This window comes from Astyanax mexicanus, chromosome 10, assembly GCF_023375975.1.
Source record: "Astyanax mexicanus isolate ESR-SI-001 chromosome 10, AstMex3_surface, whole genome shotgun sequence".
Classification (NCBI taxonomy): Eukaryota; Metazoa; Chordata; class Actinopteri; order Characiformes; family Acestrorhamphidae; genus Astyanax; species Astyanax mexicanus.
The window spans coordinates 46,831,684-46,848,599 of record NC_064417.1 but is presented as its reverse complement, the minus strand read 5'-3'; the positions used below and the strand labels follow the sequence as shown (position 1 = coordinate 46,848,599).

At 34.3% G+C, this 16,916-nt stretch overlaps 2 protein-coding genes across 2 annotated transcripts in view; one reads left to right on the top strand and one right to left on the bottom strand.

The window, feature by feature from the left end:
* arhgef6 (Rac/Cdc42 guanine nucleotide exchange factor (GEF) 6) overlaps positions 1-16,916 on the top strand; it is a 233,886-nt gene that overhangs the window by 101,818 nt on the left and 115,152 nt on the right. The window lies entirely within an intron of this gene.
* vgll1 (vestigial like family member 1) lies at positions 4,717-14,060 on the bottom strand. The gene is made up of 4 exons (XM_007238918.4): positions 13,798-14,060; positions 10,152-10,355; positions 8,639-9,037; positions 4,717-7,034 (listed from the first exon to the last, which is right to left on the bottom strand). The coding sequence occupies exons 2-4, from the start codon at positions 10,339-10,341 to the stop codon at positions 6,994-6,996; spliced, it is 630 nt and encodes a 209-aa protein (XP_007238980.1). The 5' UTR covers positions 10,342-10,355; positions 13,798-14,060; the 3' UTR covers positions 4,717-6,993.

Sequence of the window (16,916 nt, the reverse complement as noted above, 5' to 3'; positions counted from 1 at the left end):
AGTTAGCGAGTTTGTAAACTTGGAGAGTTTTCCCCTCGATTTGGTTTATTTTTACACACAAAAGTGAAGAGTTAAGACTGATGCAGGGTCTTTATGTTGGTCCAAAGCAGGCCAGCTGGGACAGACCGGGGCTGCAGGTCATGGTGTGGGGCAGACCCACGGTTCCCCTGCCTCCGCACTTCGCAATGTGAATTAGGTGTGTGAACAGGAATGTGTAGCATTATATGAGTGCCATTTAATAGTCTTTTATCTGAATAATTTCTGGGACAACATATCGTTTGTAAAAATTGATATCGTGACAGGCCTACTTGGGAGGGTTAGAGCTTAGATTGGGCCCAAAAATCCAGTCCGATTTAGAGCCAGCATTTTTTAGTAAGTAGAGGGTTAAAACTGACATTTTTGACTACACTTCTGGGCTCATTTTCCCAAAAGCATATTAGTATTAGGAACATCTTAACGGATGTTAATGGAGAGAGTGCTTAGTGTGAAGCCTGCTCTACCACCTGAGAATCATCTTTGTGCAAAGAACCTTTAGGGAAACCCACAACTGAGTTGTTTGAATAAGCAAAATCTGTTCAGAATGATGTTAATGAATAATGCCTCACAGAAGAAGCACATGCCTGTTATTTAAGAACATGTTTATTGAGAATGAAACTCCAGAGTGCAGTGGGGACGAGTTTTGGTCCACACCCGAATGTGATTACTGCATTCACACTTGCCCAAATGAATCACATCAAGAGTGAAAACGAATCGGAATCTGATTTAACCAGACTGAAAGTGCATGTTTAAAAAATCCTAATTTTCCATTTATCACTTTCACTTATTTCAAATGAAAAAAAATATGATGCAGACATGCTACACTGGTGGTCCTGCATATTTCATTACTTCTTGCCGCACTATAAATTAATACGGTGAGCTCATCGCCTAATATATCTGTGATACCATTAGTCAAGAGCTGACAGAATGAGATTCACTTCATTTATAATCTTGAAGTCTGACGAGAATGATCCTGACATCACTGATATCTTGTTAGAATGAATTTATAGGCATAAAAATGAATTTTACTAATAAACTACACTACCAGTCAAAAGTTTAGACACATCGCTTCTCATTCAGTGTCTTTTTTTTTTTTTTTTTTTTTTACATTGTAAATTTATTATTGAAGAATATGTTAAATCTATACAGGAACACATGCTGAATTATCCTGTAACTAAAAGGGTGAAAGAAATCAGAATATGTTTTATAATTTAGATTCTTCTAAGTAGCACATTTATCTTTGAGGACAGATCTGCACTCTCTTGGTATTTTAATCTCAGGGTCTTCATGAGGGAGAGTCACCTGGAATAGTTTTCTCAGCATCTTGAAAGAAGGAGTTCCTGGAGGTGCTGAACAAAAGTTGCTGCTTTTCCTTCACGCTGTGAAGCTCCAGCTCCTCCCAATTAAATCACCTCAAATCACCATCTCAGGGGTTATGCAGGCCAAACACTTTTTTTTACTGGTTACTACATAATTTCATATGTGTTCCTTAATTGTTCTGGTGTCTTTAATATGAATCTACAATGTAAAAAAAAGGAAAAATCAGAAATAAAGAAAAACATAACAAATTATACAAAAGTATCATTAAAGCTTCATAGTAAATGGCAAAACAAATACAAAATAGCTTTTAAGACAATAAAAATCAATGTACCGAATAACAGCTGCAGTCTTATCAGCATATGAATCTGTGTGCAGTAAATTTAAAGTGTATGAGGACATTAAATTGTAGCTCATTCAGATGTAACTTATTGTCTAGACTAAGTGAAAGCTTAATCTGACTGTAGACTCTACAAAATCACATCCATATATACCACAGGTCATGTTATAGGGCGTGATACTAGTTTCTGTACCATGACATGTGGCATGTCATTGCGTTGTTAAAAGAAATGTTAAAATCATCCCCAAAGATTGATGCAAATTGTGGCCTTTGTTTTTTTTCAGGTTCAAGAAACAGAGTTGTAGGTTAATTTAACTTAATGAGTCTTCTAATCAGACTAATACAGTAAATAATCCACTTAGATAGTTACCTTGCATTTTTGTTAATAATAGTCTGCATTAATAATTATAGAGTGTAAAACTACGTAAAAAAAGGGAGACAATGCGAAATGCTGAGCAGACTGACTTATGGAACCATGTGTGCATTTGCAGTGAGGGGTTTTGAGAAGCAGGGGATCAATTCCTTTTTGTTATTTGGAAAGGAGTTTGAATGGAATGACACCAGATGGGAGAAATGCTAAAATTAGCACAAAGGATGTCAATAATCCATAGACGTATGGCAGCGACTGTCCCTCCATCTGTGGCTCTGAATTGGATTCATGCTGGGTGTGAAAAATGCCATGGCAGAGATAACAATTAGCTTGAAGTTAAGATGTCAGCTATTTAAAACATCAATCATTTGTCCAAATGTTACAAAAGGTCCTCTTAAAGTCACTGTTATCTATTTTAAATCAAAATCAAAAAGTATTTTAATCTGCATTTTGTAGATTTAATTAAATTTAACTAACCTTTAAGATGTTGAATGTCGTTGTTCATAAATGTGTGTTTTAACAACGCTTTTTTTTGTTTTGAACTGTGCTGAAAGTTGCTGTTAAATATATTTTTATATTTATTTTAGATCCATACATTCGGCTCTATCTAACATATATTTTATCTGTGACCTAAATTTGTATTTTATAGTTTTGAATTGAAGAGATTTTAATTTATATAGCTGATTTGTTATCTGAAAACTTGTGAGATGGTAAAAGTTGCTGTTGAAAAATATATAAATTGACACAAGCTAAATTTTTGAATCTAAATGTTTTAAATTGCAAATCTATGGATTATAATTTTCTAAAATTCAGTTCAATTCAATTCAAATTGATTTATATAGCACTTTTTTACAACAAATGTTGTCACAAAGCAGCTTTACACAGAAATAAACTTAAAAGGGTATGTTGTTATTGTGATTTCTTTTTTTCTACAGTAAATTTCACTACCTTACAAGTTCAAAACACAAAAAGCTAAAAAATAAAAAGTTAAAATTAAAATGTATTAATTACACCATTATTTTTTCTTTCAAATCTATAAAGGTACTTGTGTTTTAAGCTCCATATCTCTGTTGGTTTAGTTTTTTTATTGAGCTCTTATGCAGTAAATGCATTCATTGCCACCCCAAAATCTTAATATTTGACAGACAGAGTATCAACATTTTTAATATAGAAATCTCTTATTTGTGTAAATTTAATAATCTTTGTGTGACAAAGATTTTGATTTTGCTGCTTAGTTTGACTTTAGTTTACAGACATTACCCTGCACACCATCATTTATTCACTAGATGGCAATGTTGTAACAACTTCACTTACTGCTGTTTCCCCTCTACACAACTCTACCTGACAGTGTTATAGACCTTAGAACACCTGTAGGATTATATATATATATATATATATTATATGTTGAGGTCATGGTTTAGGTGTTGGGTTAAAGTTAGGATTAAAATAAGGGTTAGGTCTAGGGCTGAGAGGTTTATCAAATTATTGTTTTAATGTGATTTTCAAAATGGGATAATGGAGATTGTATATTTTTACATAGAAACTGCCATAAAGAGACTCAGTATATGAACATTTGATTTTGCCAGAATCTGTAAAATACTATTTTTTATATTTCACACTTTTTCTTAACTACAATACTGAAATACAAGGAGGTTATATTTACACTGTGTTTAAAATCAAACTCATATTTATGATATATTTATTTTTGTAAATAACGCCTAGTCCTAATTAGGTTTCTATCAATCTATAAACAATGAATTTAACTTTTGTAGATTTGAATTAAACTAACTTGATTTTTGATCAACATTTAATGGAATAATCAATATTTGAAATATTCCACAAATTCAAATCTATTTTATTTTAAGGAACAGAACATTTCTCAGTAGTTTAGAACACAAAAATAGGCATTGTTAAAATTCAAATAAATGCTAAATGATAATACATACATTTTAACCCTGTTTTGCTGGCTAATCGATGGACAAATAACTAATTAACTGTCCCAAGCAGACAGGGAGTTTTATTTAACAAATCATAACACTGATAAATTATTAATGTTTTTGTGAAAAGTCCATTATAAAGAAGATATTATGCAGATTTTAGGAAATGGTGCAATATATCGTCAGTTTAACTGGCATGTAAGCTTCAGATACCTGTAGTCAGGTGAATAACAGCAGCTAGCTACCTAACCAGCTGGTTTAGCAGGGTGTTTTAGCATAGTAAGCAGTAGTTCACCAGTTAATTACCAGTAATTATGTTTTTTATTGTGTCTACATTAATAATCTTAGGCATAAGTAAGCAAAAATTACAATTATACGATTACTTGCTGCTCATTTCACATTTCCCTGAGAGGTGGGTAAAATTATTGAAATTTTATGGTTATTTGTTTTTGCATGCCTAAGTATAGTTACTATATTAAAGGGTCTGGGTTAGGATTAGTGTATAGTGTAGAGTGGGTTCCAGGACATGGGCTGAGGTTAAGGTTAGAGTTGGGTTTAGGATTGGGTTAAGAATAAGGGTTAATTTTCAGGGTTAAGATTTAGCACAGTGTCTTTGCCATGATTAGGATGAGGTTCTAAATTGTGGATTATGTGTAAAAGCTTTTGCACGTAAAACAAGCTGAAGGTTCTTTAAATGTACTTTCATAAGCAACACATTAAAAAACAAAATATTTATTACATATTATTACATAGTAGAAAAGGTGTATTATATATCGAATTAAAGATACATGAACAGGAATACAGTGTATACATCATATACATTTTCACACATAATTTCTACAGAAATATAGAATACACTATACACTCATTATATCCCTAAACCATATATCATCCATATAATATTACACATTATACAACAAGAGTAGTGTACAGTTTAGAACATGTGCTGTAACTGAAGGTATCTGTCAGACTGTAGAATCCAGTTTAGTCCAGTTTTGTTTCAGCATGAGCCGTGCTTTCATTTTCACAACAGCCAGAAGATTTTTACTTATGTAAGAGAGGGAACAGCATGATCGTGAAGGCAGATATTCATTATTAAACAGTGTGTAAATCATCTCAAATGTACTAAGCACACCAGTAATGTTACAACTTAGTCAGTTAAAGCACCAACTTGATTTTCTTTTTTGTTTTTAAATGGGTGGCTATACATACTATTACTCAAGTAAAAGTAAAAGCCATATACTTTTAGCAGTATCCTCCTGAGACCCAGAAAAAGGATATTAATATTTATTTTAATTAAATGTACATATTGTGGTTGAAAGAAATGTTACAGTGAAAAATTTATAATATTTTATTATTTGTCTCAGAATATAGGGTTTATGTTATGGCACTGATTTTTTTTTTACATATATTTTTTATATATAATTTTATTTCTAATTTTTCCCATTTTCTCCCCAATTTACACATCCAATTGCCCAACCCACTCATTAGGACTCCTATTACTAGTAATGCCCCAACACACCAGGAGGGTGAAGGCTAACCCATGCCTCCTCCGATACATGTGAACCACTTCTTTTTGAGCTGTTGCTGATGCAGCATTGCTGAGCATCGTCACGGCGCACTCGGAGGAAAGCGCAGCCGCTCGGTTCTGATACATCAGCTCACAGACGCCTTGTGCTGTGAACATCATCCTAGGAGTGATGTGAGAAGAGAGCACCATCTGCTCACTCGGAGGGAGCAGGGCCAATTTTGCTCCCTCTGAGTGCCGGCAGCTTGATGGCAAAGCTGATTTAATATTTTTTATGTATATTTCTGTAACATATAACATTTCTTTCATAAACATTAAAATAAAGAAAGATGATCTGGGCCCAGTTACTCAAAAGCATCTTAGCATTAAGGACATCTTTGTGAGGAGAGAGAGAGTGCTCTGTGTGGAGATCGCTCGACCATCTAAGAATCATCTTAGTTCAGTGTTCAGTTTGTGTACAATTATAAATGATTTCTGGTTGGTAAGTGAAAATTGTAATGCATTTGCGTATAATTTCACTTTTTAAAGCAGTAGTCAATGCGTTTTGCGGATTCATAAAAAAAATTTAAGTTAGTCTATTTTAGTCTATTTTTTTATTAGTATTATTATTTTTGTTGTAATATACACAGAAATTTAACCTGCATTAAACGTACTCCGTTTAATTTTTTTGACCAGGTGAGGCTAAATGAAAAACAATTAAAATGATCCAATCAGAGAAACAAACTGATAAAAATTACACGGACCAGACTGTACTTTTAATGCATGTTAATGAAAATAAATTGCTGTGTATAATCCTGTATTTTTCACTGTATTGTTTTATTCATTTTGTTCATTTCTGAAATACTTTCAATTACTTTCAACAGAACACTCTTAATTTTGAATAAATATATTAGATGTTGCAGAGATGGTCTTGTTAGCATACTGATACTTTTTATTAGAGAATTTTGTCCCCTTCAAACTCAGCAATACTTCTGCTTTCAACTTAAAATAAACTGTAAAAGTGACTTCTGCTTTAAACAAACCAATAATATCTGCCAGTGTTTGCTTGATGAATATAATACAATAAAATAATCTCTACAGTGTGACTGAGGCTGTACATATTAAACAAAAGGCTCGTAAACTCTTCAGGATGTATTTTGTGAACTGTGTGGCAGCTATAGGGCAGCTTTCTGTGTGAAAGTCTTTTGAAATGTTCTGTCTTCATTCCTGCCCCAGGAGCCGAACACAGGCGTGCAGTTTCCCCCAGGCTGCCTCAGGCCTGTCCTTTACAACCTGCAGCACGTCAGCAGTACGTGAAGATCCAGTTTCAGAACAGGTTAGTCTGCACATGCTCCTTTCTCAGCGAGTTCAGGAGCTCTCAGTGAAGGCTCAGAACTGGTTAAATGGGTAAAAAAGCAAAACAGAGACGACGATTCCTTGTTCGTGGGAGGCAGTGTCCTTTCAGCGGCACGCTCTCAGTCCTCCGTTAATACCAGTACAAGTCCTTCTTGTCTATCATTTGCATTCCTGCAGGAGAGACGAGACAGAGACTGTGAGAAATGAGCTTCTGACAGAATTTCAGCTAAGCCTTTCATGATAACTGTATTTTTTTTTGATGATATATTGTTCCAGGAATTATTGATTTAATTAAATTTTAAAAGAATATTTTTTGCCAGTGATATAATAACAATATTATGATCCTCTCATGAACCTCCCATTTGGTGTTCAAACACACCCAAGATGTGTTTAAAATAGATACAAAAAATTCAATGACTCCAAAACTTCTCACATTACAAACAAAACACTATTAATAATTGCTGCACAATGAGCAAATTTGTTAATTCTATTCCATACAGCAGTGAGACTTTAGTCTGACTAAATGCAGATGCAGAAAGTTGCAAAAGTTTTTTAAAGTAAATTTTACTCATCATTTTTTTCAATGTACAGAAATATCACCAGATTTCACCAGAAGTTAATTGTTGGACATGTACTTATATTAAGTACTCTGTGTATTCTAGATTGGAGTAAAATAAATTATGCTTGGCAAATATATAGATCAGATATATCTGCTAGATTAAATATATAAACACTGGGAAAATTTATGTTTACTTAATTTGCCATACATTAAAATAGCGATAGTGAACAATATATTGTGTAACGCTATAAGGTAGAAAAATAACTCCTATCAGATTAGCTCTTTTAAAATTTAATCCAGTTATTTCTATTAATAACAGACTGGTACTGATACTGATGCTGAGGATCAGCTCAGCACACCCCACCTTATATGCCTAAAAAAATAGATGCAGCTGAAACAGGGAGCCTAGTGCATCCCAAATTTATCAACATTAACATTTTAATATAACATTATAGTCATTATGGCTTTTAGGAAAAAGCCTAAGCTTACATTACTTTTACTTTTATACTTTAAGTAGTTTTAAAAACAGTACTTTTAGACTTTTACTTAAAGAGTAAAACGCTTGAGTTGATATTTTCAACTTCTACTTCTGTTTTTAAACTCTAGTATCTATATTGTCACAGAATAATGAATGTGAATATTTTTCACACCTTTGTGGATAACATCACACTTGCTACAGTGTTTAAATAACTCTATTACAAGAGTTAATATTTTAGAGGGAATTCAACACCATATTGCATCATATATTAACTATATGTTACACTCATCACTGTTTGCAGTTTTTTAAAATTTGAAGTAAAATACCTCTCAAATTAAATCAAACAAGCCCTTAAGATATGCAGACAGTTAGTATGCCAACTGTCTGTTAGAGACCCTTGTCCAAGAGCCTTGCCTCCAACCCAACACCAGTGGAACCGCTACTACTAAATCCCATTTACCTACAAACACACACACACACACACACACACACACACAATGCCACAAATAACATTACCCCCCTAAAAACCCAAACTAAGAATAATGATGACTGCAGAGCATGCTGGGAGCAAAATCAAGTGGCCCTAACATAGAATTCTGTCACACTTGTATCCTAAAACTTGGTCTGCTGGGTCTATTGTGACAAATTCACTATGGTGAGTTAAATTTCTATATGGTTTACACTGTACAGCCTGAGACCCAGTAATCTTTATACAGTATGAGGTATAAATTGCTGTACCGGAGTCGAGGCTGTGATGGGGCGGCATCTGATCCTCGAATCCGGGATGTCTGGTCCAGCCTGGAATGAACTCCTGTTTAGAGGCTGAAACCATGACTGTGCCCAGATCAGGGCGGTCGCTGTGGAGCAGGTTTAATAGGGAACTACTGTACTGTTGATCAGGCAGCACCAGACCCTTGGCAGACGCAGCAGAGGGATACACCATGGGAGGCAGCACCAAGCTTGCACCTGGCCGGGGGCCACCAGGCCATACGGTGGAGCTCGCGGCGGGAGGGATCGGTTCCAGATGAGGGTTCGTCTGTGGCTCCTCGCGCCTGCCAAAGTGGATCCGTCCTGGAGCGTACGAGTGTCCGAAGTGTGGAGGTGACTGCACGTCCCAGTTACTGGAGCCTGGCTCCTCTGCAACACGGTGGAAATCAGAGAAACTTTAGAACTTCTTAATTTGCATTTGATCAGATTTGTTATTTCATTGTAAAAAATATGCCATTTTCTAATAGGCTTTCCCCAATAAATTTTACGATATTTTCCCTGTTAATTTTTTATTTGGACAAAAACACTAACATGACAAGAATACAGTGTGGAATGCACTAATTATCTGTTTTAGCTTAAAATTTAAACTTTAACTAAACTAACTGTCATATAAATGCTGTTTTTGTTAAAAACAAATACCAACATTTTCTCATAATTTTACACAATATTTCTGTCATTATGCTGATATACTACTGTCAAATGCAGTTTATAACTGCAAAAATAAACTGTAAGGATAAAAAAACTGTAATAAATAGGGTTTTTACCCACATTTTTTTAAACAGTGTATTTTTTTTTTAAATTTACATTTTATGTGTCTAATCATTTCTGTTGGTCCATTTTTTACGTAATCTACAAATATTTATTTTTCATGACTAATATTGATACCAATACTGCAATATGCCAATACTAATATCAATCATATACCATCCTTTTCTTTTTTTTTGTTATATGATTTTATAAAAAATAAAATATTCTAGTGGAACACATACATAAGAATACATTTCATTTTCAGTTTTAGTTAGCAATGTTAACAAAACTAACCATAAAATACATAATCTTGTTAAAAGACTATCTAAGTATAGACAAAGTTACTGTTATTGTTGTTATTCTGGAAAACTCCTACTTTCAGAAAAGTAACATTTTTTTGCGTTTATTTTTTTACAGTGTGATTTATATATATATATTTTTTATTTTAATGTGCATTAATGTTTTTTTTGTTAAAAATGAGCAACACTTTTTTTCATTTAGATTTTAAATTATCCAGACAGACAGAAATTTACTGTTTCTTTATATATTTTTTTTTAACAGTGTGATTTGTAAAACCATATTAAACTTTAATGTACATTTTATTTGTTGAATTATTTCAGTTTGTTCATTTATAACAACGCGGAAAATTGGGTAATAATGGGAAAAAGCAAGTTACGAGTTTTAGTTATAGTAATGTAATCCATAAACACTATTATATTGTTTAAGGGAAAGTTACCAGTCTTGGCTGTTTTGCGGGTTTTCTTGATTTTAATTAGTTCTGCTTTGGGTTTGGTCGCTTTGCTCAGGGCTCTGGAGAAATGTGCGTCCACCATGCTGTTAATATCTCCCTGGAAGTACGTGTAGAGGAGGCTGCCGGACTGCTCCTCGGCCTTCCCGGCCACCGGACTCTCGGCCTCCTGCTCCATCTCCGAGACTAACCCTGTTAAAGAAAAATCAGTGAATATTAATAATCCCATTCAGCAGCAGGATGAGCTGGATGCTGGCTGAGACTGTGAGTTATCTGTAGCTCATTGTCTCAGACAGCTGCTTGTTTTGACTGCTAATCCAGGCATCAGCTTACCTTTTAGATCTTAATCAGATAAATAGAGCTTCAGATTGCACGAGAATGAGCTAGCGTCATGTGCTGTCGAGCTTAAATAGGAAATATTCATCGTTTTCTTGTTTCAGTTCTCTAATAATACAGTATGTTTTTTGTTTGAGCTGATAGCATGCAATACAGGTAATATGTTTTTCAGAGAGTTTATTTAAAACCACCAGTAATATGATTTGCACTGACATGCCAGAAGTCATGGGGCAACAGTGTTCAAATGCATTACCTCATGGAACACATCCTTGTGTAAGTTATACGGTGACCATTGCTATAAACTTGAGTAACAGAAACTGTGAGTAAATGCAGCCTGTGTGTATGAGTGTGTAAATCACAGGTTGGAGGGGCAGCAGTGCTTCTCATCCCATGGTGCACTGCTGGCCCACTCTGCGAGCTAGACTTCTGGATTATAATGTTGATTACTGTTTATGAATCAATGTTTTTTAGTTACTGACTGTTATGCCGTGTGTTATCTTATTAGTGAGTAAGATTGAGCACTGGGTTAAATAGCATGCTAATGAAAAGTCATTATGAATTAATTAATAGAAGGTATTAAAAAGGTATAACCACCTGATGTGGACAGACAGACCGATGTGCAAACAGACAAGCGACTCAAATTAATCAAATTCAAATTAATTGCAGGAAACTCCACAACAAATATTCCAATACAAGGTCTGTGCAGTGTTCTTTAGTTATCATGGCACATGACAAAAGTCATTGGACACAATAGTGATTTGTGTCCTTTCAGTGTATATGTAAAGTTGGTTATGGTATAATAATGGTAAATGTGGAAAAATAGTAAAAATACAGCTTTTTAATTAATTAATTATAATACCACTTCAGTTTCTGAATCAGTTTCTCTGATTTTGCTATTTGTAGGTATATGTTTGTTTGTTTCATATTCATACAATTCTAAGAGTTCAGAAATCAAAATTTGGTGGAGTAACCCTGGTTTTTAATTACAGTTTTCATGTATCTTGGCATGTTCTCCTCCACCAATCTTACACACTGCTTTTAGATAACTTAATGCCTTTACTCCTGGTGCAAAAATTTAAGCAGTTCAGTTTGGTTTGATGGCTTGTGATCATCCATCTTCCTCTTAATTATATTCCAGAGATTTTCAATTTGGTAAAATCAAATAAACTCAGCATTTTTAATAGTCTCTTATTTTTTCTAGAGGTGTATATCGCCCAAAGCTACAGTTAAACAACAATAATCATTAGATATGCTGATATATGCATTCTGCTTATTGTAATGACTGCCTGTAACATTCAAAAAACAACCCTGACTCAGCAAGAACATTTCACATCAAACCAGGCTGAACATCTGTTTACATTTTAACCACTTCATTATGAAAAATATTTGAACAATCTGTGGAATTCTCCTTTATATGTAAAGGAAAACCTCAATATGGTTCAATGGTTTTGTAGAATTTTAGCAGGGTTACAAGCTGCTTATTTTATGCTAATTGTATCTTTAAGAAATGTTTGTTGTTCTGTTGCCTCGTAGGTTTAGAACATTTTATAGGCAGATTCTACAAGAACCACTTGTATAACCCTAAACTAAAGTAATCATCACTTTATTTTCTTTTTGTAATTTACATTTTGCACTTTTTGAATAGGGGTTAGTGTCCAGTTTAAAGTTATAGCATTATCTAAATGGACAACATTAGTTATCAGTAAAGGCAAACGGCTGTGTTTGTAAACTTTATAATTGTGAATAGATACAAAAAAATATCACATAACTCAGATTTCTGATGCTGGTAAGAAATCTGTTTCTCAAGTGGTGTGAAGGAGGTGATTTTGTAATATGGATAACCGTAAATTGGGCCTACTATAAGGAACAAAGAAGTTATTTAAAATAATTAAATTCATTTTAATGTAGACTCTAGCCGACCATTCAACAAATATAGGTTAACTTAGTTTTACTGTTATGTTTTAAAAAAGGTCATTTTTAGGCAAATAAACCAACCAAAAAGCTGTGTGAGTAAAATGTAAGTAGAAATATCAATAATTATTTAAGTAAAAGAACAGAATATAAACTACTGAAATGGCTAAAAATAGTAAAAAACAAAAACAAAAAAAGTAATATCATATTGTGTTAATCCTTGCTATTGACTTCCAGAAACTGTGAGTAAATGCAGCCTGTGTGTGAGAGTATGTAGAGCGCATGTAGGAGGGGCTACAGAGCTTCATTCACTGCATTCACTTCATTCATTCACTGGATTATATTATAACAACTTATAATGTTAATTACAGTTCCTCAATCAGATTCAAAACTATTTAAAATATAAAAGTAAAACACATTTCTCTAAATACTCTAAATACATAATGACTATAATGTTATATTAAAATGTAAATGTTGATACATTTGGGATGCACTAGGCTGTTTCCTGTTTCAGCTGCATATATTTCCATTGAAAATTAATGTATTTTAGTAGAATGTAAATATATTAAAGAAGCTGGATGTTTGACTGGAGTTCTCTGCCACAGATCATCTTCATACTAGACTACATACTAGGCTACGCATGTAAACCAATAGGGTGTTGGAATGATATATGTTTATACTTTATATACTTTATTAAATCAGATTTATCTGGATAGGGGTTTTATGTAATGACGAGAAGCTAGAATGAAAACAAGCTGGAATGAAACAGGAATAACAAGGCTATTTTTTAAATGTACGGAGTACAAAGTTTAGATAATTGTGTGAAAATGTAAGGAGTAGAAGTAAAAAAAGTCGTCTGAAAAATAATTACTCCAGTAAAGTATAGATAACCAACATTTCTACTTAAGTAAAGCAATGAAGCACCTCTGACACAATATCACCCTATTACATCATGGTAACCATTGGAAATGCTCAGTATATCATCAATACATGCTCAATACATCATCAGTACTCTACATTTTACGATGCTTTATGGTATTGGTGTTTGATGGTGGACTAAATAGGGTAGAAAATATACTGTTAAGATTTCAAACAGTGACATACTCTAAATAGTTAACCCTTTCTGTAATAGGGAATGATTCTAAACACAGCTAGGAAAGCCTTAACTCAGCAGCTGAAAAAAATCACAACCCAAATCTGCTTTAATTTAAAGATTTTGAAATAACTAAAATATTTAATCTCTTAGAAGACCAACTACACTTACAGCACTGTTCAACAATGTTCATCTCTGTGTAAAGTATCACAGATATGATCAATGGTTCTGTTCTGGTACGCACTGTTTACTCCCCTCTTCAGAAGGGTCTGATCCTCAATGTGTTCTGCTTACCTGAACCAGGTGTCTCACGTGCTGAAAAGCCCCTAGATAAGACTCGGCCTGTTCAGGCTTTGCAGCTGGACCTCTCTCTCAGGCTGCTGGAAATCTGGCTGGGCATCTGAAGTGGTGGTGGTGCAGTGAATGAAGTTGTGGTGGCTGGTATTAGTAAGAGTGTGTATGTAACCTGGTGATGGAGTGATGATCCCTGGTATCGGTTGATGTGGAGTGTGTGCTGGTGAGGAACCTAGAACCTGTGTCTTGACTGTGATGATCTGGGCGTGTTCTCTCTGAACCAGAATGAACAGAATGTGCCTAAACGAGTCTATCCACACTTCACCACCGTGACAGACGCAAACGTCTTCTTTTATTCTTGGGAAATCACAGTATGTTCTGCATGACCGCTGCTGTCCTGCTCATGTCAGATTTCTTATGGCTGTTGTCTGAGTTTTTCAAATAGCCAGCTACAGCTTAGTATAAAAGTATTTGCCCTCCTATAGATTCTTATATTTTTTTATATACATATTTTTCAACACATTTTTTTATCAGACAAAGACAACCTAAGTAAATGTAAAAAGCAGTTTTTAAATTATAATTTCATTTATCAAGGGGAAAAAAATTATCCAAACCAACCTGACCCTAAAAAAGTAATTGCCCACTAAACCTAATAACTTAGTTGTGCTTTGGATCATTGTCCTGCTGCAGAACCCAAGTATGCCGGAGTTAAAAAAAGACACACACTTATAGACAGACATTCTCCCTCATTTTTCTGGTAGTAAGCTGAATTCATTGTTCCATCAATTACAGCAAGTTGTCTAGGTCCTTCAGCAGAAAAGCAGCCCCAGACCATCACACTACCACCACCATGTTTAACTTTCAGTATGATGTTCTTTTTCTGAAATTATTTGTAAATGTTCTGTCAGAGTTCAACTGTTGTCTCGTCAGCCCAAAATATAAGTACTAAGACAAAAAAGCAAAAACTAAATAAATATTTAAGGGGCAAATACCTTTTAACAGCTCTGTAAATAAAGTTGATTTAATTAAATATACTGCACATTTACATTATTACATTAAAACGTAATGTAATTCTTTCTAGCTAACAATTTTGAGTTAGTAGAACATTTTCTGACCATTACAGTTAATATTCTTAGAAAAGTTCAACCTATCAAGTTTTTGGATGTTCTTAGTTTGTTTTTAATTTAATATTTTTAAACATTGTGTTAATGTCACTTGTCATTGTTTTCATTTTTTGTTTTGGGAATGTTACTTATAACTAGCTGGGAACATTACATGAGAAATGTTCTAATAATAATTGAGGTAATCTATTATTTTCATATTCCTGGAACATTATTTCTGTAACATTACAGGCGAACCTTGCTAAACATTCTTATAATGTTCTCTGCCAGTGGGTTTATTTTATGTAGTCAGTTTCACTTGTGAGATACATTTCTCAGTTTCTTTCACTTCAGTGGAGAGAAATATGTGTATTATTAACTAAAAATAGTATAGATTAGTTATTACCCTGATTATGTAAATAATATTAGTTATAGTATGACCATATATACACATACATATATATACAATAAAGCATAACATTATGACCACCTCCTTTTTTTCTACATCCATTTTTCTTTATTTTTTCAGCTCCACTGACAATATACTACAGGAACACTTTGTAATTCTATAATTACAGACTGTATTCCTGTACCTGTTTCTCTGCATACTTTTACCATTATCCTCTTGTAGCCTGCTGCTAACCCCAGCTAGAACTGCTGGAGCAATATTAGCATTAACTGCTGTCCATGCTGAGCATTAGTTATTTGGCCGTTTAGAGGTGAGTATTATCGGCCTCTAGCCTGCTGCTAACCCCAGCTAGCACTGCTGGAGCAGCATTAGTGGAAATCTAAAATTCTAAGCTTACTGTAAATAAACGGAAGCGCTTTACTTACCCAAATTTAAAAGCTCCAGCAGCATGGTTGTGTTTCATTAACATAATCAGTATAAGAATGTTAGATATTACTGAATGTACAGTAATGGGCATGTCCCTAATATTTCATCATCACTGTCAGGATAACATAAGGCCAATTTTAAATGCCCTTTCTGGTATCAAATTCTAAGGGTCCTATTTTAGCGAGCTTTAGGTTATCCGTCAACCTTGCACCGTGCAGCTTGATTTAGGGTGTGTCAGTGTGACTTTGCTATCATAACAACAGGAAAAGTACACCTTGTTCATCTTGAAATACGCAAAAGGCATGTACTAATTCTCTTTAGTAATGATGCACGTGTTTTTGTATTTTAACAACGTAGCTATCTGGAGGTGTCAGCGCTTCTTAGCAGAGAAAACTGGCCTGCTCACTGATCGTTCATTCTGTTTGTTATTTATGTAAAGTGCTATGGGTTTGTGCACTGCTGCTTGTTCATGTGGGTAACAAACAAGCACTGCTGACAATTTGCTGCCTAGATAGCAATGAACATCTGACCTTTTGAGGTCTATCCAGGTTGTTTTCAGTCAGTGATGCACCTGGGTTTTATATTGCCAAGATCGTAATATGATCGAAATTTACCTGAACACAGCTAATTTCCAGACGATAACGCCCACCTGCGTAGTTATATTCACAAGCACTGTTGTTATTTAAATGACATAGGGGTAAGATATCAATGAGAATTGTGATGTGCCTTGTAAAGGGTGAAAGATAGAGCCCTTAGGGTAGCCCTTAGTCATTCACACACATACATACACACAGTATTTACTGTTTCTCTATTGAAAACCAAATTCTTTATTGTATACAGATGTGTGATCATGTGTTATCTCACCCTGAACACTGAAATTTAAAAGAAGTAACAAGTTAGGAGTTAGCAGGAACTGGTTATACCAGTCAGGTTGTAAGGAGCAATAAAGTCACTCTGCTTAAGTACAGTGTTACAAAGGAGTTTCAATTGAGTTCTCCAGCAGTATTAGCATTAGCTGCTAACTGTGTTAAGCGCTAGTTCTTTGGCCGTTCAAAGGTGAGTATTACTGACTTGTAGCCTGCTGCTTACCCCAACTAGCACTGCTGGAGCAATATTAGCATTAACTGCTATCCATGCTGAGCACTAGTTCTTTGGCTGTTTAGAGGTGAGTATTGTCAGCCTGT

Coding starts and splice junctions, on each gene's coding strand:
- vgll1 (XM_007238918.4), bottom strand. CDS start 10,341: ATGGAGCAGGAGGCCGAGAGTCCGGTGGCCGGGAAGGCCGAGGAGCAG. Junction 9,038..10,151: donor CCGCAAAACAGCCAAGACTG/GTAACTTTCCCT, acceptor ACCGTGTTGCAG/AGGAGCCAGGCTCCAGTAAC. Junction 7,035..8,638: donor CCATCACAGCCTCGACTCCG/GTACAGCAATTT, acceptor TCTCTCCTGCAG/GAATGCAAATGATAGACAAG.